At 36.1% G+C, this 25,785-nt stretch overlaps 1 protein-coding gene and 1 long non-coding RNA gene across 12 annotated transcripts in view; one reads left to right on the forward strand and one right to left on the reverse strand.

Moving 5' to 3' along the window:
• LOC147030298 (sentrin-specific protease 1-like) overlaps positions 1–25,785 on the reverse strand; it is a 147,741-nt gene that overhangs the window by 12,711 nt on the left and 109,245 nt on the right. For all 11 annotated transcript variants that reach the window (XR_015056297.1, XM_085874218.1, XM_085874213.1 and 8 more), the window contains one exon: positions 19,547–19,642. Coding sequence is in view for 10 of the 11 variants with exons in the window: in XM_085874218.1 (XP_085730344.1) it covers positions 19,547–19,642 (96 nt within the window). In the remaining variant the exon portion in view is untranslated. The remainder of the gene's footprint in view (positions 1–19,546; positions 19,643–25,785) is intronic.
• On the forward strand, positions 1,908–3,013 carry LOC147030299 (uncharacterized). The gene is made up of 3 exons (XR_015056296.1): positions 1,908–2,238; positions 2,571–2,628; positions 2,862–3,013. It is a non-coding gene; the product is annotated as an uncharacterized LOC147030299 (long non-coding RNA).

The following is a 25,785-nucleotide window of genomic DNA, read 5'->3' on the forward strand; positions in this document are numbered from 1 at the left end:
TCGAACTGTAGTGCTCCGAGGGATGGGCTTGGATGAACGTAATGCGCGAATTCCCCTGTAAGCGGGACGAGAATCACCTGTCCACAGGTGATGCTCTACCCCCTCACAGATTCCTCGCACATAGGCCTCCTTGTCCACCCTCAGTGCACGTACAGTTTTACGCATCAGCTCCCTGAACAGCTCAGCTCTGCCATTCAGCCTGGCCCTGCGACTCTGGTCAATGGTATCCAGTGTCCCTTGAGAGACAAAATTCTTCTTTGCCCTGCGGTGAGCTCCAAAGCATCCACCGGCAACATCAAGGACGGTGGTCTTGAAGGCGCTCCACAACTCTTCAGGACCCCCCAAAGCACCCAGACCCCCCAAGTGTCCACTCAGCCTGTTCGCAAACTCCTCAGCTACTCTCTCATCCCTGAGCTTGGCAACATCCAGCCTCGGCTGGGATGGTACCATTCTCCAGGATTTAAGGTGCAGCTTTAGAGTTGCTACAACAAGCCTGTGGTCAGTATTGAGGAACTGAGCACTCCGGTAGACCCTGCAGTTCTGGATCATCCTCCAACGACCGTCAATGAGGACATGGTCAATCTCCTTTGCCACACCGCCAGCGTTGGAATACCAAGTCCAGCGATGAGCTTGTGGGCGCTGAAACCATGAACCAGCCACCCTAAGTCCATGACTTCTTGCAAAGTCAAGGAACTTAGTGCTATTCTGGTTCATAGTTCCTGACCCATGGGGACCAACACACACCTCATAACCGTCCCTATCAGTTGCAGTCGATGCATTGAAATCCCCCAAGACTAGAAGTGTATCTCGTCTGGGGCACTGATCAACCACAGACTCGAGTGTGGCGTAGAATGCATCCTTCACGGTGAGATCACTCGCCTCAGTCGGAGCATAAACAGAGACCAGGGAAATGACACCTAAGGAGTGACGAATCCTTAATCTCATAATACGCTCGTTGACCGGTGTTACCTCAATTATCATTGGGGTCAGCTTATTGGACACAGCTACAGCAACTCCTTGGGTATGGTAACCATCAGAGCGACCAGACCAATAGTAGGTGTAACCACCCACCATTATCTCGCAGCAATCCGGTCTCCGAACATCAGAGAGAGCTGCAATCCCGATGTCCAAACGCTTGAGCTCAGATGATAACAGAGACAGGTCATCATCCTCTCTTAGGGATAGGACATTCCAAGGCACCCACCCGAAGGGACCGCCTCAGGTTAACCCAAGGAGACCGCCGTCTGGTGGACGACACCTCAGCACCACTCCGACACACTCTCCCGCAATCTGACCCAGGGATGTTACCCCGTGGTTTCCCTCCTATCAAAGATTGGGGGTCCCGAAGGCTTTGCCCCAATCCCGTCATCCGGTGAGCTGCCCTGCGAAGGGAAGCTGCACAGGAGGTACTCCCACGGAGTGGGTTTTCAGATTTTTTAGCGTTTTTGCGTTTTGCGGCATGAAGGGTTTTACGGTGGCCAGAGTGCAAATCCTGCCACCAACCTCCTAATAAGAAGTGACCCAACTGCAGGAGGACGTCCGCAGACACAGTTGGGCACTAGATATGGATGGCCGTTGGCTCACAAGGAGCTCCTCCGCCCTTTGACAGGTTTTGTTTTTAATCCTGCTGGGTGTCCACATCCAAACACCCTCCTCACCAGAAAACCTGGTGGGGGAGACGGTTTAGTCGCCGACAACCCGACCATGGAACAGTTTAGTACAGGTTTACATGGTACCTGTAGCAGGTCACAGATCGAACCTGACCTGACACACAATCGCCCATTCATACAATCGCCCAGTTATTTTCCAAGCTGTCATTTCCTGTGGCCGCACCCAATGCTTAGGTAATTTCCTCGTCGTTGCCTTATAAGTGATTCACCAGACAATGTTTCTGCCAGACGGGATTTTCATTTTTACAACTGAGACATGAGCGATCTTTCTTCCGATGAAGACAACAGCTCACTACAGAGTTGGTAAGTTTGTGTATGGTTTTCTCTTTGAACGATGAAGCAATCGATTTTAAATTAAATCATGAAAATTCTGATATATATATATATATTTTTTTTTTTTCCCTGACAGATCATTGGAAGAAATTGAGTTTACATATCATGACGAGGTGCATGAAATGAATACTCTTATTGAAGAGATCAATGATTTTAGAAGAGAATTGAAAGACATTTATAATGAGTGGTACGAAGTCTTATCACGTCCTCTCATCTCGAAGGAATTAAACCAATGGTGAGACACGTGTGTGTGTGTGTGTGTCTCTCTCTGTCTGTCTTTCTACCTACCTCTCTCTGCTCTTATTGAAGAGGTCAATGATTTATAATGATTGGTCTCTGATCTCGAATGAATTAAACCAATGGTGAGACACGTGTGTGTGTGTGTGTGTGTGTGTGTGTGTGTGTGTGTGTGTGTGTGTGTGTGTGTGTGTGTGTGCGTGTGCGTGTGTCTGTGCGTGTGCGTGTGCGTGTGCGTGTGCGTGTGTGTGTTGCTTTCCCTGTCTGTTTGTATCTCTCTCTGTCTGTCTCTTCATCTATACCCTTGACTTATTATTTTTTTTTTTTCAGCACTATCACACAACATCAGCTGTTGAAGCAATCTTGTACAACACATGATTTTCTGGAGGTAAATGTTTCTGAATTATTATTAATATCACTCTCTCTTTAGAATGTCGTCTTATGTTGGTTGCATCATTAGTTTGGACGTGGTTTTGTCAGTACACTGGAATTCATTTTATTGACCTTGAAAGGATGACAGGCTCCTGGTGTGTTAATTCAGTGGTCAACGAGGCTTACTCATATTACCATGTAATTATCTTTATAAAACCTAATTATTATCCACTTTTTGTTTCAAAACAGAATATGGTGTCTGAGTTTCGAAATCACAAGACATCTGAAGAAGATTGCTGGGAAAGATTATACATTCTCGCAAATGAATATTTAATATTTTCAATACTAATAAATTATATTTGTTTTGTTTACAATAACTTGATTCTGAATTTCAAGAAGAGGATAAAGGGGGGTAGGTGCGCTCCCCCAATGACCCATCACCCCCTCATCCCATCCCTCCCCTCCCCATGTGTGTGTGTGGGGAAGGGTGGGGGGTGGGATGAGGGAGGTGGTGGGTCAAAGGTGGGGGGCGCACAGGGGGGATGAGGGGGTGGGGCTTGTGTGGGTGGGGCTTGTGTGGGCGGGGTGTGTGTGGGTGGGGCTTGTGTGGGCGGGGTTTATGTGGGTGGAGCTTGTGTGAGAGGGGTTTATGTGGACAGGGTTTATGTGTGTGGAGTTTTTGTGTGGAGCTTGTGTAGACAGGGCTTATGTGGGAGGGGTTTATGTGGGCAGGGTTTATGTGGGTGGAGCTTATGTGGGAGGGGCGAATGTGGATGAGGTTTGTGTGGATCAATGGATGGGTGGAGAGATGGGTGGATGGGTGGATGAGTGGAGCTTGTGTGGATGGGGGGATAATTTTTTAATTAAATAAACATGTTGTGTGTGGGGAACTAATTAACTAATCACTAATTATGTGAATATGATGAATATGGGTGGAGCTTGTGTGTGTGTGGAGCTTGTGTGGATTTTTTGTGTGGAGCTTGTGTGGAGCTTGTGTGGGGTTTGTGTGGGGTTTGTGTGGGGTTTGTGTGGGGTTTGTGTGGGGTTTGTGTGGGGTTTGTGTGGGGTTTGTGTGGGGTTTGTGTGTGGTGGGGTTTGTGTGGGGTTTGTGTGGGCGGGGCTTGTGTGGGTGGAGTCAAAAAATTTCAATTTATTGGAGCTTGTGAGGGGTGTGTGGTGGGGTTTGTGTGGGCGGGGCTTGTGTGGGCGGGGTTTGTGTGGGTGGAGTCAAAAAGGGGCGGAGTCAAAAAATTTCAATTTATCTTTGTCTTTTGTAATTGCTGTGAATAAAATGAACCTAAAATCTCTTCCCCTTCCAAATCATATATTTTATAAGTCCAAGGAACCGTATCTATTACATCAACAATTTTGAAAAGTTCTTTCGTCCATCGTTCAGTAAAACCCTTTTCAAAATGAGATTTCCACCTATATATTCTTACGATATCACCAACTTTGAACTTAGGTTTTCTGACATTAATCTCTTTTTCATATGTTAATTTTGTAAATGTTTCTGATGGTTTCATATTTGTTGACGTGTGAATCGTGTCATTATACTTATCCACAATATCCTGAATAAAAGATGACCATTGTTGTGAACCGAGTTGTGTGAATTTTTTATATAGTCTCTCTTTTAAGGTACGATTAAAACGTTCAACAACAACTGCCTTCCCTTCATTAAAGGTACTGTATAATGTAATACTGTTATTTTTTAGAAAATTCATAAATCTCCTCCTCTTCTTCTTCTTTCGGCTGCTCCCGTTAGGGGTCGCCACAGCGGATCATCCATATTATGATCCGCATAGTGATTTGGCACATGTTTTACGCCGGATGCCCTTCCTGACGCAACCCTGGTCGCCTCTTACGACACAGGGATATGGTACACCTATTTTAACCGGGGTATACACCGGCCCAGTATACTGGTACTCATTTCGCCGACCTCGGAAGGATGACAGGCTGAGTCAACCCCCTGGTGTATTAATTCAGTGGCTCAACGGGGCTTGAACTCAGGACCTCTTTGATCCCAAGCCGCTGCCCTAACCACTGCGCCAACATCAGGCTCTAGAAAATTCATAAATGTCTTGTTATAAAACTCTCTACCCTCATCAGTCCACAATTTTTTAGGTTTTCTCTTACTTTTATTAAATATCTGTTCAAAGGCTAACATAAGAGTATTACCTGTTTTGTTTTTTAATGGGACAACCCATACGTATCTACTCCTCAAATCAATAACGGTTAAAGCATACTTGTACCCCTTATCATTATTGAGTTCAATCAAATCAGCAGACCAGATATAATCAACTTCCTTGGAATAAACTTTCCTTCTCTGAAACTTTGTGAATATTGGTTTATGTAATTCATCAGCTAATTGCTCTTCAGTCTTAATGGCATCATTAGAGCCTATAAGTTTTTTGAATTTCCAAGTCCAAGTTTCAATTTAGCACTGATCATCTTCTTCACAATGAACCGATCAACTTTTTCTCTCAAGGTTGGATTTTGTATCAGAGACAAATTATACAACATTTCTCTATCGGCTTCATACTTTTCTTCCAACATTGTGGTATTCCCATAATCAATATCGTGTCTCATGCACACTTCATCAACTCTATTGATAGGCTGACTCCAGGATTTAGGATTGTCTGCCTCATCTAATCTTTTATCCAAGTTTGTGCCTGGACCACAGAAAGAATACCCTGGAAGATGTAATTCCCCTGGTATTCCAGTAGTTGTAAATTTACTTCCTGATAAAAAAACTTTTGTATATCTCCTCCGAGTTTGTGTTTGGAGATAAATTGATTTTTTTTTGAACCACACACCGAACATATACCTTTTTGTATAACCCTGTTATTTTTACTTTTAATATATGAAATATTTTTAGTATTAGTTTTCTTTTTACATTTGAGACAATAACTCATTTATTTATGAGAAAAATTCCTGCAGAGTGCAAAAACCTTTTTAGTTTCCAACATGCACATTTGAATCTTAATTTTTAAAACATAAAGAATCCTTAGAAATGCCTTCACTCTCTCCTCCATTTATTTAAGAAAAAACTTGAATTAAAATGAATATCTTGTCGATGATAGTCTTGAAGAAAGTATTGCAAATAGACTTGTCAATTCTTTGTTTTCCTCCTCGGTGGGTTGAGTTATTTTCTGTAATACCACCAATCTTTTTTGAATCTCACTGGTTTCCATATTTTGATATTTATTTTGTCTCACTCTTTCCTCCCTCTCCTCCCTCTCTCTCTCTTCTCTCTTTCCTCCCTCTCTCTCTTCTCTCTCTTCTCTCTTTCCCTCTCTTCTCCTTTTCCTCCTTCTCTTTCTTCTCCCTCTCCTCCTTCTCCTTTTCCTCCTCTTCCCTCTCTTCTTCAACTCCTTCCTCATCCCTTACTATCCTTGAATCGCTTACACCCCATAGAATATTATACATATATTCATCAGGATTTCTTGTTATTCCTTTATCCAAAATAATTTTTTTTACAACAGGAAACCAATAAAATTTCTTTTGAATTTCTAAAAGAGCCTGACCTTTTCTTAACTTTATAATTTTTTCATTATTTAACATTCTAATTAAATCTAAAGTTGTCGGTTTATCAACATCAGCATAATGCCAATCTTTTATTGAAAATACCTCATTCTTATGTTGTAGAACATATTTATTAAAATACCGAATACCCTTTTCTTGAAGGTATGCTTGAACACAGAAATGATAATTTTCTTGAAGCCTTCTTGCTGTCATTTATGTATTAGAAATATATGTTAGAATAATATTATGGCACGAAACACCTCCCCATCTTCCCATAGTTAAATCATTTTGTATTTCCTTACTTATTATATATAATCCTGTTTTTTCTGTTTTCATGAGATAAACAAGGGCAAAACCATTATTATATTTACCCTTATTAAATTCTTTTATTTGTTGTTTACTAATCGTAGCCCCACAAAACTCATTCTCGATACCAAGTGGATAATATTCTTCCTTACGAGACTGATTTAATTGTTCCAGGTCTTCGAGGTTAATTTTAAATGACCAATTATACCCTAAATCATTCATATCATACCCCCATTGTTCTATTCTCATACAAACGATACGCCCTTCTTTATAAAAATTTATTTTAATTCGAACTGTGAATTCTGTATGACCTGGAGATAATATCAACACTTCTGTATCTTTGGAATACACGGCCGTTTTATTTAAGGATATATATTGTGATAAATCGCTTAATCTCACCAAGTCATTCGCGTCAGTCGGGCTTGGATAATTTTTTAATTTATAAACATTTTTCATGTTAATATTTTTGGTTATATTATATTTCTGTCGTTCAGCCTGTGCCTTTGTGTAATAATTTGATAAATCAATATCCAGTTCTTGAGATACACCAAAGATAGAACCATCTTTACCAACATAAGTCATTTATATTAGATTAAAAATAATATCATAAAAATTTTTTATTTTTGTTGAGTTGAAATAACACATATAGACATAATTGACCACAACACTTGGAATTTAATTCTTGGACTTGAAATGTTTGATAAACACCATTCTGTAAGAATTTTATGACTTCAACAGGTGGTGGAAGACCAAAACTATCAAAATAATATTTGTCTTGACTATTAAAAATACAAACCCAATGAGAACCGTTCCCATTATTATCTTCTAAGTTCATAATAATATTCTTTGTATGTTTCGGCACATTTGTTAATTCATCTCTCATACAAATAACCACATTATGAATTTTTAATTTCTTACAATATTTGACAAGTTGTAAATTTGATGTTGTATTCTTTCCAAATTTTTCCAACCACTCATCAATGCTCATTTATTTATTAGAAAGATATAATCCATTACCTCTTTTTGTTAATTTTACACCTGCTTGTGCAATAGAAGAAAGCATATCTCCAACTGACAATCTCGCTTTATCAGGCAGACCTTCAAGTTTTTCAGCAAAATCTACAATTACGCCACTTCCACTAATTTGTTTCTCCAACTCTTTGTTATGTCTTTCCAATTCTTTTTGAGCCTGGAGTTGAGCCTTCCTTTCGTTGGCAGTTTTCACCGCTGTTGAAATACCACCCGTCAATGCTCCAACCGCACTTAAACCAGCAAATAAAGGAATTAGAAATGGGAGAAATCCTCCACTCGCCTCTCTTATTGAATATTTTTTCAACATTGGTTTTGTCATTTTAATTTTAAGTGAGCCAGTGTCATTCAAGATTTTAACCTGTTCTCTTGTGAGCAAAACATCAATTCTTACTGCTCCTTTTCTCTGAATTGTATTAACGTTAATCGTACAAGGCTTTTGATTTTGAACACAAGATGATAGTTTATGAAGATTGATTTGATTAACATATACCCCAGTTGGTACTTTGCCACTCATTTATTTAACAAAAAATTATGTGAGACTAATCATCACACCATTATCTGTATTAATCTGCAATTCTGTTTCTTCCAAAAGCAAACAATATGTATCAACTTCTTCACTCTCTCCTCTTTCAATATATAGGGAAGTATCCACTCGATTAGACTTTATAGTTTCCTTTTGAGCGCTCAGGTCAAACGCATAGATTGTATACAAACTTTTAAATGCTGTCATATCTAAAATAGGTTCTTTATTTCCATTACTTTCACACACCTTTTGGTAAAACTTGTATGCTTCAGCAAAATCATTTTTTTCCCAATTAATTTCCAATCTATCTCGTGGATAAAATGTTCCATCCAGAGAAACGCGAAGTTGTTTCACCTTAGCATTATCACTCAATGCATTATTCTTATCAGTCGCAGTATCACCATCTGGCTTTTTAAAAATGATCCACAGATATCGTGGCTTTCCTTCCAGAACACCCAAATTCCACGTGTAAGTAGTTTGGTTGAGTTTAACGTGTTGACATCTTCTTTTGAGGTATGATACACTGAGTGGTTTCTTTGAGTTAAGTCTTCGATTCAACATCTCTTCTGTTTTAAGATTAGGAGTATATTCACTGATATACCAACTCATCTCCTCAATTACAAATTTATTCTGTTCACCAAAAGCACTACCAACACCAAAAAGCAATCGATTTTCATTATCATTCCTCTGTAGTTGAAATCTAATTTTAAGACCATACAGAACTTTATCATGATCACAAAATCCAAATATACCTTTAAGAGGAACTGCCACAGTAAAACTATTTTCTGTTTTTGTATCATCATTATACATTCCTTTCCTTTGAGTATATCCAGGGTCTGTGTTTGTTCCTGTTGACATATCAGGAATAAAACCTTCGACAGACCCCTTTCCCATTCTATCACTGAATGTATAGAGTGTAAATTTTATCATTTCAGATACAGCAGAGACATAATCAACCGCTTCAACTTCTTGTGTTCCAATATACAAACGCACACTATCAAACATTTTCCAGAAGAAATCATTTACAAGTGTAGCGTTTGTGTTATTCCCAGCTTTAGTGAATTTAAATTTACACAACAAGAAACTTTCGGAGAGATTCAAATAGGTTTGTTGATTATTTATTTCAAAACTTTTTGTACCATTCGTATTCCAGTCTGTTCCAGTTATTGCATTTACCTTGAAGTAATCTTCTTTTTTAGTGGAGTTTGAGATAATAATAGTATCATCCAAATCATAGATACTATCAATTGCTTCCATACTTGTATTTATTTAGGAAAAAAGATGTTAAAACTTTTGAAACCCTGATCCAAGTATTTGAATTATTTTCTGTCGTTCTTGGGGGGACAACTGAGTTTTGCCTTTCTTAATTTCTTTTATTGCTTGTAATTTATGAGATTCCTTCTGAGCATCTTTTATACTCTTTACAGCACCTGCTGCATTTCCCACAGCAGAAGCAGTTGAACCAATTAGATCTTTATGTTTAAGAATAGTTGAACCAATACCCAAGAGAGTATCAATTATCCCATCTCCTCTAAATTGATGTCCAACACCCCTTTGTCTCTTAGGTTTATAGTATCCTCTACCAAGATACATACCTTCACCCTTGTAGTATGGGGAAAGGAACATCCCATCCCCTGTAATTATTTTATATTTTCCCAACTCGTGTTTCCTCACAATAACCATCGTATTTATTTATTGGAAAACTTCACGTAGGTGAATTCTGATGGATATAACTTCTCCATTAAAAGAAATCACACGATTATCTTGGTCGGTTATCCTAAAATTTACTCTGTGTATGGTTTTTCCTGACACAGGTAGATAAACCAAATTTTTAGGTTCCATATTGAATTTATAACCAATTGGGGTTGAGTATGCGCTGAATGAAAATATTGTATTTGTTTTTTTTCCATCATTATAAGCACCATCAATCAAATCACAGTGAATTAACACTGAATTTATTCCTGAGGATATTTGAATGACATTATCACTGTAAAACATCCCATTAGTTTCAATCTTTTTGAGGAGAAACCCAATAACTCTCTAAATGAATTATCAATTGTGAAATCAACCTTGTAGTTATTTTTAACTTTAATCGTTGATTTTGAAGTATGTTTTTGAATGTTTATAACAATATTTTTTGGTTCATCACCCTGTTCTTTCATAAGACGAGCAATTTCGGAAGATATTTGAGAAATCTCATATGCTCCGGGTGAGACTGTTATCGTTTTGTATCCACTTCCGGGATTATAACTAAACTTGTCATTTTTATCAGTTATATTAAATAAGGTATTATAAGTTTCCATGGACAATAAAGATGCCTCATATTCTTTTGTTGTGTCAAGTTGTAGTGGGTATGGGAATGAAGATGTGTGGTCGCTTGTTGTGAAATTGAAACTAAGGATTGTGCTTCTCATCTTATTTAATATGAGATAAAATGTCTTTATATTGAGATTTATTAATTATTTTCATGTTCATCAACTGGTCTAAAATGGCTGATGCTTCATTAAAACAATTGTTATTTCCAGCCTTCTTACTGCCTAACAACAACAACAGTCTATTAACTAATTGCGATGGGTCATTTGGAAGAAAACTAACACCTGAACCAAGGATACTTAAAGCCTGAATAATGTGTTTCTCCTTCTCATTCTTCCTACTTTTACCAGAAAGAATAACCTTATAATTTAGAGTGTTCAGCAGATCAATATATACTCTATCATCATTATTTTCCATATCCAATGGTTTATCAATATACTTTGATTCATCCCTCACAGTTGAACCTTGTCTTCCATCTTTTGTGAGAAGAAACATTAATCTCGGAGTTAGTTTAACAGGGGTTGAGCAGAACCCAAGAACCTTAATTCATCATTAAATATCAATACCTTTTCTTGAACAAGATGAAATATTGCTGGTTGTTCTGTTGGAATGAGTCCTGCTTTGGTTTTTGAATCCGCTGAATATTCATTGTTTTGAAGAGCATTCACAATATAATCAGGGGGTCGATTAATCCCTTCCAGTTGTTGAAATAAACCTTCATCATCATATTCTAATTCTCCTAAATGCTCTAATTCTTCCTCCGTCATTTGATCAAAATCTTTTAACATTTGAAGTTTTTTAGGAGTATATTCTACTGTGGGAACTGTGGAAATATCTTTCATTTTTTCGTGGGAAGTTTTTAAAAGTGGTTTAAAAAATTTCTCTTGTTTTCTTTCAAATGCTTCTTCACCCGTTAGTTTCTGTCTGCGTTTCTTCTTTATGTCTTCCTGTTGTTTTACAACTTTTGAAACCAACTCTTGATGTTCCTTAAATCTTCTTGCTCTTTCTTTTGCATCCATTTATTTATTGTAAAATATAATTTAATGAATTGTAAAGATCAACAGGAAATTTTCCTTTTCTTCATCATTCAAGTAGATGTGTTCAAATAAATCCTTTTCTTTAAATATTTCATCAAATTCTTTATTAACATTAATGCGAGTTGTAATTTCTTCTTCACTAATACTTGCATCTCTGCTTTTCATACGTTTGCGTTGAGTTTCTTCATCAACATCAAAACCGAATGATAAAATCTTCACTCCACTCAGATGTTTAATAATTTGTCTCGTTCCTTCTGGATTAGTTTCTAATATCCCAACACCACCAGATTTTAGTTTCCTTAATTCACTCTTACAATGTGAATATTTTGTTGTACCAAGAGAAACCTCCTCAAACATTTGGCCTTCATTCCTCAATCGCATATGTTCCTCCACTGAAATATAGTGATAATCTTCACCTTTTACTTCTCCAGGTCTTATTGCTCTAGTTGTTGTTGATAAAATGCGTATCACGGGGTGTTTTTCAAGTAAATTTACAATATTCTCATTTGTACTACACAAGAACCTTGATTTATGAAAGTTTTTTCCAGAAGCAGATTTACCCACAAGATTTACAATAATAGTTGTCATTTATATATGTAATTGTTTATAAAACAAAAAATATATCCCTTAATAGCTCATCTTGTTTCACAACAATATATTTATATTTTTCAGTCATGTGCTTCATGTAATCCTCAAATTTCTTTTTACTACATAATATTGAACAATTATCTCTCCAAAAATTATTGATATCTATTGAATTTAACTTGAATAAAATAAAAGTATTAGCATTGTTTCTGATGGAACGACGAGGAAGTTGAAAGTACGATTGACTAAGATAAATACAATTACAAGAAGAATGTCTCCCTCTTGTGTAGTAGCTGTCCATTACCGTTTGGTTTCTCTCATTAACACAATCATCAAAGATAACGAGGTTCTTTTTTGATTTATCTAAATCTTGGGGAGACGGTACATCATCCGTATTATCACTAAGAATACAAGTTATAGGATTTGATTTCTTTTTACATCTCTGTGTATCACAAAATAGTTGAATTATATCTTCAATGTTATAATCATTTAGGTTTTTTTGACGTTTAAATAAACCGATTACATCTTCTTTTTGAAGACCAGCATTAAAACCTTGTGAGAGTAGTTGATACTCTGGTTGAAAACTCGACTTCGTGAAAATTATTAAATTATCATAATCTAAAAAGTTGGGAGTGAGGAGCATCTTTAAAAGTAAGCAGGTTTTTCCACATCCACTTGAACCAACTATGAGACATCTTAATGAATTTGGTAGATTTTTATGGTTGTTAAATTTTATCTTATTTTCCCAAATAGGTAAAAAATCATTCATTTATATATTTGAAAAACAGGTTGTTTAATTTATTATTGGCTTTTTTAGAAACTCTATATTTTATCCTAAGTTCAGGTTTAATTTCAAGATAATCCATTATTTTATTTATACAATATCTTGTGTTGATATTTCCCTGAAAATTACATCCATGAATAATATACAACAACAATCCTTTGAACATTTCTCTTATACGTTCAGTTTCTTCCCTTGTAAGGAAAGGTGCGTTATCACCCTCATACTTTACATTCATTTCTCTAATCAATCTTGTAAAGTAATTCATTTTTGGTGTAAATCTAAAAGAATTATTTTCCTTTTTATATTTTTTATTATCATTAATTAGAAGATAATCACAGAATATACATTGTTTATAGGCTTTTGACTCTGTGTTTAATCCCCGTCTTTCACACGCAGGACAATTCTCAAATTTGTCATATGGAGAATCAGGAAAGTCTAGCATATTTATAAAGTAAAACTTTACTTAAACTGAAATTCATCTATACTTTCAGTTGTATATTACCATCGATATCGATATACTTTTTTTCATTATCAGATTCAACGACAACATTTTTTATATTAAAGGTAATTTTAAAATGATCGTTAATTACTATTGAACGAAATGTCATTTCACCTGATATATTAACATCCTTTATTTCATCAGGATTTACATCTTTAGGGTTGTTGAAAAAAATACAAATTTCTCCTTGCATATTACAGATGGTCTTATCTTTTCTTTCTGAAGCTTCATCCATAAGATTTTTGTTTTTTGATACTTTTTCTTGTTTCATTGCTTTTTCTAGTTTTGAATATATTACAAGAAGGAGAGGAGAAACTTTTGTTAGAGATACTTTAATTGATGTTCTACCAGGTATACTAAAAGCCCTTCCACTGAAGGAAATTGAAGAACTCATATTATTTACCATAATTGTTTTTATCCAATAGTTGTTATATTTATCTTTCTTCAATTTTACATCCTTGACATATTTCTCAGTATCTTTAACAGATGAAGAGATTGATTGAAACTTGTCTTTTGTGTCTTGAAACATTGTATTTATTAAGTGAAAAAGTTGGAGGATAAAATGGTTTTAAGCACAGATTCACCTGTAAAATAAACGAAATTTTCATCAAGAAAATTTTAGTTTAAGCAAAGATTTATTATATAAATATGGTGAATACAACATACTGCGATGTTTGTAATCACAAATATAAACATTATAGAAAACACCTCCGAACCAACAAACACACATTTAATCTGTTTCATCAAATATCTCCTCTTGAGTTGGAAAGAAAACATTGTGATATCTGTTCAAAGGATGTTTTGAAGAGTAGTTATAATAAACATCTTCAATCACAAAAACACAAGAAAAATGAGTTTAAAGTAAAGGGAGACTATTATATTGAAAACACTGATGGGGCATTTAAAGGGCATATAAAAATAAGGATTTTTCAATTTGGAGAACCCGGTCCATCATCAATAGCTGAATCAATTGAAATAGTGAAACCCGATGTTGAAAAATTTATTAAAAAGACATTAAAAGAAATGAAAACTTTAAAGTTTTATATGTGAGTGAAAATGAATATGAAAAGACAAGATGAAGAACATACTCCTTATATGAGAACAGATCTTCATTCTATAACATAATTTCAAGATTTTTTGAATAGTGGGGTTTATGAAGAACTATCAAGACAAGAGGAGGATGTTGATAATACAGTGGTAGGAAGTGGATTCAATATTAAAAAAATCATCTTTTTAGATATACACATTCTAAAATCAAACCCTCTTAAAGCTTCTTCTTATATTGAATTACCAAAAGAAATAAAACTAAGGAAGGCAGTTGTTAATATTAAGAACAATGATAATAAATGTTTTCTCTGGTCTGTTCTTGCTCACTTTCATCCACCAAAATGTAATTCAGAAAGAGTAAAACAATATATGAAATATGAGAATACCTTGGACATTAAAGATTTTAAATTCCCAATGCCACTAATAGATATTCCTAAATTTGAGAAAAAGGATAATCTTTCTATTAATGTATATGGATTAACGGATACAAACAAAGTTCAAATATTAAAAATTTCAAACAACTATAAAAATGAAGAAACACACATTGATCTTTTATATTTTAGTGTTGGAAAGAATTCACATTACACATACATCAATAATTTATCAAGATTAATCTCTTCTCAGGTATTCAGAACAGCAAACAAAATATATCCTTGTAAGCGATGTCTTAATTCATTTCATACAAAAGAACGATTAGAACAACATTCAAAATATTGTAGTAATCATAAATCAGCTGTAATTACAATGCCTAAACCTGGTGAAAAGATTTCTTTTGAAGATTATAATAAATCTATCATGCACCCATTTGTGATATACGCTGATTTTGAATGTATCCTTAAAAAGATAAATACTACTTCTCCTAATCCAAAAGAATCATATACAAATAAATATCAAAAACATATTCCTTGTGGTTTCTGTTATTATATCAAATCATCTGTTGGAGAAAAGTATAACAAACTTGAACATTATCATGGAAAAAAAGCTTCACAAGAGTTTGTAAAACGATTAGAAAAGGATTGTATAAGACTCACTAAATTAATGAAAGAAACAAATGAACCGATGAAATTAACCAAAGAAGAAAAATTAGAATTTAGAAAGAACAATATCTGTCATATTTGTGAGGGGGAAATTAAGGAGTCTAAAGTTAGGGATCATTGTCATCTTACTGGTAAATATAGAGGTCCCGCTCATTCCTGTTGTAATTTTAATTACAAATTACCTTCTTTTATTCCAGTCTTTCTTCACAACAGCGCCAACTATGATACACATCTATTTATAAATGAACTTTCAAAAACACCAGGGAATATTTCTGCCATAACAAACACAAGTCAAAAGTATATTTCATTTACAAAAATGATATTCACAAAACCTTTAACTCGTATTAGGTTTCTAGATTCTTACAAGTTTATGGGAACACCACTAGCCTACCTCGCATCAAATCTAAGCTCCACGGACTCTTTTCCAAATCTTAATTCATTCTTTCCAAAAAAGGAAATTCTCACTAAAGAGGAAATTCAGATTAAAGAGAGAATTCAAAGTAAAGAGGAAACTCTAATTAATGAAGAAATTCTAACTGAAGATGAAATTCTAATTATAAAGAAAATTCGAACAATGAATGAAATTCGAACTAAAGAGGAAATTCTGATTAAAGATGAAATTCTGATTAAAGAAGGAATTCTTACGAGAGAGGAAATTCAAACAAGGAATGAAATTCAAAGTAAAGAGAAAATTCTTACAAGTAAGGGAATTTATCCTTATGATTATATGGATTCATTTATGAGATTTAAAGAAACACAACTTCCATCAAAAGAAAGTTTCTATAATAACCTTTATGAAGAAGAGATAAGTGATAAGGAATATAAACACGCACAAGAAATATGGAAAATATTTAAGATAAAGAACCTTGGAGAATATCATGATTTATATCTAAAAACAGATGTTTTATTGTTAGCTGATGTGTTTGAAGCTTTTAGATCACTCTGTCATAATAAAAATTGTTATGGATATAGATTCTTGGAGTGCAATGTTGAAAATGACAAAACAAGATATAGATTTAATCAGTGATGTTGATATGCTTTTGATGATTGAGAAGTCCAAGAGAGGTGGAATATCACAAGTATGTTCAAAAAGATATGCTAAAGCAAATAATAAATATCTTCCAAATTATGATAGTGAAAAAGATAGTAATTATTTGATGTATTTTGATGCTAATAATTTGTATGGATGGGCAATGTCTCAATCTCTACCTTATGGTAAATTAGAGTGGGTGGAAGAAAAGGATTATGAAAAGGCTTTGATGAATATTGTTATTTCTTCTCAAGAGGAATTGAATGAGCAAGAAGAAGGTTATTATTTTGAAGTTGATTTGAGGTACCCGAGTGATCTTCATAATAAGCATAAAGATCTTCCTTTTGCATGTGAGAAAGAAACCCCAAAGAAAGAATGGTTAAGTGATTATCATAAAAGTTTTAATATTAAAGGTAAATCAACAGAAAAGTTATTAACAACATTCTATGATAAAGAGGGATATGTTTTGCATCAGAGAAGCTTAAAACAGTTTTTGAGAGAAGGATTGAGAGTAGCTAAAATTCATAGAGTTTTAAAATTTAAACAAAGTCCTTGGGTGAAAAAGTATATTCAATTCAATACAGATATGAGAGCAAATACAAAAGTAAAATTTGAAGGGGACTTTTATAAATTAATGAATAATGCTGTATTTGGAAAGACTATGGAAAATGTTAGAAACAGGCAAAACATTAGATTCGCAACATCTTGGAAAGAAGCTTCGACATTTATAAATAAACCAAGTTTTGAGAGAGAAGAGGTTTTTTCAGAGAACTTTTCTGCAATTCATATGAAAAAGGAAAGTATTGTAATGGATAAACCAATTTATATTGGAACAGCAGTTCTTGATTTATCAAAGATATTGATGTATGATTATTTGTATAATGACTTGAAGAAAGAGTATGGTGAAAATGTTTCATTGTTGTATATGGACACTGATAGTTTTATCCTGGATATAAAAACTGATGATGTTTATGAGGATATGAAGAAAAATATTGGAGTATATGATACAAGTAATTTCAGCAAGAAGAGTGAGTTATTTTCCAAAAAGAATGAAAAGGTTATTGGTAAGTTTAAGGATGAGTTGGGTGGAAAAGTAATGAGTGAGTTTATTGGATTGAGAGCAAAGGCATATGCTTATAAGTATGGTGATCAGATTGATAAGAGGTTAAAGGGAATAAAGAAATATGTAATAAAGAAATCAATAACTTTTAGAAATTATTATAATTGTTTGATGAATAAGAAAGAAGAATATAGGAAAATGAATACAATAAGAAGTTATAAACATAACATATATAGTGAAGAAGTAAATAAAAAGGCATTAGGAGCCTTTGATGATGATGAAAGATGAAGTCATCAGGAGGAACCAGGATAGGATTTGCATTTCAGCTGCGACTCCTCTTCCCTCAAATCCATCCAGGCACAGCCAAGTGAGCCTTATTCAAACCAATCCCCCCCCCCCCAATATCAGAAAATTCAATAATTCTGGCTGCCAGACCATGTGTCCGATTAAGTTGAAATTTAAAACATGTATTCCCCATCACCATGAGATCACAATTGTGACGTTTCACATCAAATGATTAAGCAGTTCAAAAGAAAACATTATTTAATATTTCTATTAAATCCAATATGGTTGCCAAAACATGTGACCAATTATTCCTCAACAACATTGTGGACAGATGCCTTTGGGAACATTTAAGTGAAACTTCCCCTTGATCTGTAATAGCTGCTCTGGAGAAAAGATTTTTAAACGTTTTAGGGTAAATCCAACATGGCTGCCAAACCATGTGACCCATGATGTCATGTGTGAACCTTTTGTTCCTCATGGATAGTCGCTCATACATGTCGTTTCGCCTCAATCCGCTGAGCCATTTCAGAGAAGATTTTTGAAGGTTTTTATTCTTTATTTTTTTTAAATAATATGGCTGCCAAATCATGTGTCCGATGACGTCATCAAAAAAAATTTATGGACCATTTTACCCCAAGATGACCCTCAAAAATTTTCATACTAATCGGATGAAGTGTTCCAGATAAGCAACATGATGTCATAACGAAGGCACCTATGACATCATTAAAAAAAATTCACACTCATTCCCCATGAGGAGTACTCATTATGTGCCAAGTTTCAATTTTTTTCTTGCTGCGGTTTGAGATACAGAGGTCCAAAGTTTTTTCCCATTTTTTCCAACATGGCTGCCACACCATGCGACCAATGAGCTCATAATTATGATTAAAGCATTCTACATGAGTAGTCGCACAAATGGCGAAAATTTCGTCTCAATCTGACAAGCGGTTGCTGAGAAAAACAACGAAAGTTCTCTGCGGACAAATGGACAGACAGATCTCTCCTTCGGTGAAGGTAATAAATGCAATGCATGAGTTACAACTGGATGTTTCACACAAGCCAGGTAACAAGCCATGCAATGGCACATATGAGATGAGATACAATTCATGGCTATAACAGAACCACAAGTACCTATTGATGCCTTGAAAGCCAGGATTTCACTCTCTATGCAACGCAATCTCACGAGTTGCAAAATCAAACGGATTGGCAAGCTTTGGGCGCAACTTCCAAATGGAAATTATGGGATATCAGGTCAAAATACATTTTGACAAAAATATACAGGTATCCTCCGCTTAACAAAAAGTTCAATTTAAGGCTATTTAACGCTTAATGAAGGACTTCATTCGCTACAACGAAGGAGCCGTCAAAGGAAGCTGTCATAGAGTCATGGTGATTGTGCAATGTCACTTCCGTGGCTAAGTTTTTCCATAATTAACTTTTCAGAAGGCTTGTGAATAATTAACTTTTTAGAATGAAAGGGTTAAAAATAACAATCTCCTCCACCACTTCCCACCACTCTTGTACAGAAACTTGGACTCAAGATTGTTTTGTTAAGTATTGCAAATAAATTAACTTTATGATTGTGTTACTGTCTATTATATTCGGTAAATAATATTATGACATCACTTTCAACGAAAACAATCGTTATACTAAACATATGGCTTTGCTTTAAGACAGAAACATTACGGTTAGGAAACGAAATGTAATTTTCCCAAAGGAAATAATGAAAAACAAGCTTCTGCATAATGAAGTTCCATATAATGAAGGGTTATGAAGGTCAATAAGCAGGGGATACCAGCATTACATTAGTCACAAAGTACGAGAAGGCAAAAACCACGTGGTTTAAGTTCATTTAAAACCACGACACAAATACATACCTGTGAAAATGTTATCGCCTTTTCCCTCGCGATGTAATCGGCATATTTACAAGTGAACATTCCACAATCACTGCCATTCATCTGCTGGGGAATCTCCTGTGTGTATGAGTGAGAGATGGAGAGAGAGAAAGAGAAATTTTTGACCTTTGTATCTTTTACTATAAAAATCCAAAGGCAGGGTTCATACAGTCCTGACTGAATGAAATTCCATGACTTTTCCAGGACAAATCGTCATTTTCAAGGAAACATAATGCTTGTGTTATACCTTGTGCTCAACAATTTACTGATTGAAGGAACGCACAAAATTCTATAATCAGTCTTTTTTTTATGAAATTGCTTTCATGATTGAACTGCAATACATGTAAGTAAAGGCAATTTCACCCAATACTGTTTTATTGTATGAAACATGAAAACTTCTTCTTCTTCTTTCGGCTGCTCCCGTTAGGGGTCGCCACAGCGGATCATCCATATGATCCGCATAGTGATTTGGCACATGTTTTACGCCGGATGCCCTTCCTGACGCAACCCTGGTCGCCTCTTACGACACAGGGATATGGTACACCTATTTTAACCGGGGTATACACCGGCCCAGTACACTGGTACTCACTTCGCCGACCTCGGAAGGATGACAGGCTGAGTCAACCCCCTGGTGTATTAATTCAGTGGCCCAACGGGGCTTGAACTCAGGACCTTTTGGATCCCAAGCCGCTGCCCTAACCACTGCGCCAACACACCAGGCTTGTATGAAACAATCGTATGAAACAAACAATCGTATGAAAATGTATGAAACATGAAAACATGTATCTTAATTAAATAACTAAAAATCTTTGCTAACAAAACAAAACACTTTTGCATACAATCTCAACTTTTTTGCAGAAACAAGCATTTACAGATACATGTACGTATCTTAAAAGTCTGGATTGAACTGCAATATGTAAACTTAAAAGGCAATTCCACACAATACTGTTTTACTGCATGAAACATGAAAACGTATATATTAATTAAAAAACTACAAATCTTTGGAAAAACAAAACACTTTTACATACTTATCTTAAAAGCCACAATCAAGCTGCAATATTTAAAGGCAATTTCACACAACACGGTTTTATCGTATGAGACAAGAAAATGTATATATTAATAAATCTGTGAAGAAAATACTTTTTACATACTTTCTCAAGTTTTTGCATTTAATGTCACTTGTTATCAACAAGTCACCTTTGTTGAACTGACTGGCATGTCATCCGTAAGTGCCACAAGCATAAACAGGTTTCTCAGAAGCCTAACATTTTCTTCCACAAGTTTCTCTATCAATTCTTTTTTTCTTTTTGGAGGACTCTCTCAAACTGTTAGCTTCACTAACAAATGACAAATCGCTCTCTCTTTCTGTTCTCAACGAAAACTCGTCCGCTGTTTTTTTTGCATCGTCAATGTCTGTTTTGAGTCTTTTTTGGTGCGATTTTAAGTCTGATAATTTTTACTCTATCTTTCGTTTTCTGTCCGAGAGAGAGACCTGCTGTTTATTCCGCTTCTGCTCATCCAAGTAATCTTGGTACTTCCTTCGTGCAGCACTTGCAGCTTCTTGTCGAGTTCAACTTTCCGCAACCCTACGACATTGTGAAGATCACAGATTACTCTCTGGGCAATCAAGGACTCGTCTCTCAGATTTTCCACCTCAATTTCTTTGTTTATCGAGAAGCCCCTTTCAACTGCAGCCTGTCCATGGGACAGTAGCAAAAGTTGTCTCCCAACCTCCCACAGATTACTGAACTCCGTGTTTTTTGCAATATCTGCATGCCACAGATGGTCGAGGCGATCTTTCTTTTGATAGAAATGTGTGTGTTTGACTGAAGCATCAGTCAGATATCTTGAGTACTAGTGGACAGTCTCATCGCCATTTTCTGGTGTTATCCACTTGGCTTCACAAAGGGCACTCACTGTTCTGCGTATGTAGCGGATGGCTACTTCCTTTTCGTTGAAATGTCTTGGGTCCAGACATGCTAAGTGTCTGGCAAACGCATATTTGATTGGTGCCTTTTCAATCAGCTTTGTCACTCATTCCACAAGAACCCGTCTGCATTCATTGCGAAACTCGAAAACTGCTCTATCGGATGCTTTCTTGGAGCGAACAGCTTCTTTCAGAGCTTTGTCGGCAGCCAGTCCAATGTCAATCGTGGACAGATCGGCGTAGTTGTCATCTTTTCTTACATGAAATGACGCCAACTTGACAGGTGTGAGAGGTTCTGTGACTGAGTGCTTGACAAATCTCTGAAGTAAGCTCAGTATCAACTCATGCAAATCAAGTGAAAAAATTACCCCCGTGTGGGGGTGACGGTCATCTCTATAATACCACAAGTTCTCAATGTTCAGTTCAGGTAACCGCGAAACAGTCCAAACTAACCGTTTCGATTGAAATAGTTCACAGAGATACACTAGGATAATACTACTAATGACATAATTAATAAATATGTATTGTTCATTTAATACCCAGATTAACACATCAGAATGACCAGTCAGTGCAATACGTGGTTTTCCGGTCCGTCCACTCTCTGGGGACATTTCACGTCCGGTTGTAGGAAAAAAAAACGAAAAAATAGGCTTAGCTCTCGGAGATTATGATAATCCTGTAGATTATTCTTCACTGATTATAATGCAACTTTCAGAATGAAAATTGGTCAAGCATTTAAAGAGATATTGAGGTTTGAAAAATTGTGAGAGCGAGCAAATTCATTAATTATTAATTCCACAGAAGTTTCGTGACACTGCACAAAGTAACATGTCAAGTATGAAAATCATTTTGTATGCCAGATTCATTAATTATTAATTCATTAATTATGGAATGTACTCATTGATATATTAATCAGAAAGCCCGAAGCATGCAGCAAAATTTATCACTTATCCCCTCATCCGGGATCCGTGGCCTCGCCCCACAGCCTACGGCCCTATGTCCGCTGGTGATGATGTTAGATATCGGCACGATCGAGAGGAGCCTGCGAATCATCCCTGCTGATGCACTGAATTGATGCAATCGTTCGGCCAGAATATTCGTTGTCAAGATGTTGCGTGATTAAATCACCAATACAGTCACTCGAATTTATACCGCCGACATACTTCTTAACAATCACCTCCGCCCCAGAAACCACAGTCAATCTGAACCACGCTGGGCACTGCTCAGACGCCATGACCGGACTACTGCGCAGTTTAGTTAAAGATGACTCGGCATTTTGGCGCGCGCGCGCACGAAATTATATTTTGAAAATAAATGCCGACGTTTACATTTCGGGTTTTGAAACTTTTGCACCTTCGGCGGAAAATGTATAAATATAAAAGGCTAAAAATGTGTTTTATAGCGAACGAAGTGAGCTCAATACTTAACGCGTGCACGTGACAGAATAGGAAATAACAACAACAACAACAACAACAACAACAACAACACAATACCCCTGGCTATTTCGAATCCGTGTCGTGAGCTATGACTTTTTGCTTCGGGTTGTTGTTAAACGCTGTGCAGTGTACAAACACGATTGGGTTTTATTTCTATCTTGTGAATATTACTGTACGCGTTCACATGAGAGAATAGGAAACAACAAAAACAACACAATACCTTGGCAATTGTGAATCCGTGTCATTGGCTATGACCATTTTGCTTCCGTTTTTTGTTTTGTTGCTGGTTTTTTTTTTGTTTCCGGTTTATTCCATGGGGAATGATGCATGCCAGGAGATCATGACCGGAAGTGTTTATTTATTTATTCAATTATTTTTTTCCCAAAGTTAATTTTATACTTCCGAAGATGATTTTTTCATGACGGGAAGTGTTTATTTAGTATTTAACATTACCGGGAGTGATTTTGAAACTCTTTCCGGAACTTTTAATTTCTTTTATTCTTGACCAGAAGTGATCGTTTATTTATTTATCTATTCAACTATTTTTCCCCCCAAAGTTAATTTTAATAAAGATATCTCCCGCATCATCAAAAAATATTTTTAATCGTGATTTACATTATTTGATCGCTGATCCCGAATCCAGGCCGAAGTAACCGGAAATTGCGTCAAAATCATCAGCTGTGCGGCGCTTACATGTACCACGGTATAGTTGGCAAGTATACAGTTGTGAACAAGTTTTATGTAAAGTCAGAAGCGAATGTAAGAAGAATTCTACGTTCGCTTCTAGGCTTTGCCTATTGCATATTATTTATATTTCATTTCTCCTTCCTTCTTTGCGAAACGCATCGGCGTTTTTGGCCATCTTCCAGATCACGTGACGATCAAACGGGAAGGAAATTCAAAAATCTGTCCAGTTAGATACAAGATAATATTTTTTACTATCATAATCAATAAACAGTTGCCGACTAGCTTGTATAATGGCAGACAAGATAGGTTTTGAAAATGAAGATTTTTATAACTTACGTGACCTCGTGACCTCGTCCCTGACCATGAACCCGGACAAAAGTTATATCGTTGTGCAACACTCATCGACCTCTCCCCACACACTAAGTTTCATCAAGATCGGAAAGAAAAATTGTTGACGGATGTACATACGGACGGACGGACATTTGGTCCGGCTTTATTAGGTCATCTCTGACGAGATGACCTAATACAAGGCAACAAGGGCCGATCATCTTGATAGGTTGTCAGGAATGGTGAAATTTCCTGGGATACGGCAAAGAAGAATTTCAATCTTGCCAGCGTGAGGGGAGTTTGAACAAATTTTTTCACAGTGGAAAAGGACTGGTTGTCGGGGTTAGGAACTGATTCTTTTCTCACTTCTCCAACATACTTGCAAACACTGCCCCATATTTCTATCGCTCTTTGTGTGCAGGGTGAGTTGTCGAATCATCTTGTTTTGCAGAATTTTAGCGGTAGCTTGGTGCCATCTGTGACACAAAGATAGTCCTCTCTACGTGCAGGTGAGTCACGAAATAGGGTGTATAGGGCCCTTAAAAGTGAAGAAATTCCTATCTCCGACTTCTCCACGCCAGTCTGAAACACACCATGGAGGATGTGCAGTCCACATGAGCCTACATCCAACAAGGACTTCCCGTAATTTGTCTCCATTTGTGATTGCATGCTGCGATGGAACTTCCAATTCACGCTGGGCCCGTCCATGCTGATCTGTATCAGGTTGCGTGGATTTAAACCCTCCAACACGGTGTTAAATTCCTCTCGCATGTCATCAGCAGTACAATGGCTGACAAACTTTGAGTCCAAGTATTGTGATTTTACCTCATCATTGTCCCAAATACGGATGTAAAAATCCTTCTGCTTCTTCTGATTTTTTTATTCAAGGATTCATCAAAGAGTAGCACATAACTGCTGTTAACCTTTTGTTTCAGAAGCGCTTTGAAGTGTGGTGCAAGACCAAATACGTTTCAGTAGGAGGCCTTCTTTTCTGCACATTGAAATTGTGATGCAATGCTGCTATCTGGGAACATCCTGTGAAAGTGTTCCAATACCTTGACAGAACCTGTATGATTGGTGGGACTCTATAACATGTTAAGCCCAAAGAATCTCTGCCTTTAGCACCTCATCCTTTGTGACAAAGTCCTGTATTGTTGTTGGTCTCGGTGTAGCTGTAGTTGCTGTGCTGGCTGGTGCCGGTCTTACATCAACCTCTATCTGCGGATCCACTGTAACATAGTTCCTATCACAATTTATTAAATCAATCAGCAGTCATCAGTAATAGAAAAAAAAATTCTCTAAATTCAAACCACAACTTTAAAATTGTTCCTAAATTTTTTATTTCATTAAATATCAGTACGATTTATTTTCTCAGTCGGTTTGATTCCAAAGCCATAAACTTTAGAACAATTTCTATGATAAAAAATTGATCATAACCTTCTTAATAATTTACCATTTTTCAATTTTCAATTAAGTATTTTATCTAATTATATTATATTATCATCATAATTTCCTATCATTCAATGTTTTTTTCTTTCTTGGTTTTGTACCATTGACATAAATTGAACGGTTTGTGTGTTCAAGAAATGAGGATATTATTTCACTCATCATTCATAATCATTCAAGGGGAGACAATCTATCTGTGTTATACTGTTATTTTAGCTGTGCTAAGTCTATCTCCCTTGGTTACAAAAAGTCAAATTTATAAACTGGAATTTTTCGTGATGTGTTCATTGAAATCTAATTACGGCAGATGAGTTTTACGCTTAATAGTTAATTTCATAAACAAATATCCATGACGATACCTGCTGGTGCCGATGTGCTCACCGATCCCAAAAATTCTG

Source organism: Eptatretus burgeri, chromosome 3 (genome assembly GCF_056783735.1).
Source record: "Eptatretus burgeri isolate ZD-2024b chromosome 3, Ebu_testis_v1, whole genome shotgun sequence".
Taxonomy (NCBI): Eukaryota; Metazoa; Chordata; class Myxini; order Myxiniformes; family Myxinidae; genus Eptatretus; species Eptatretus burgeri.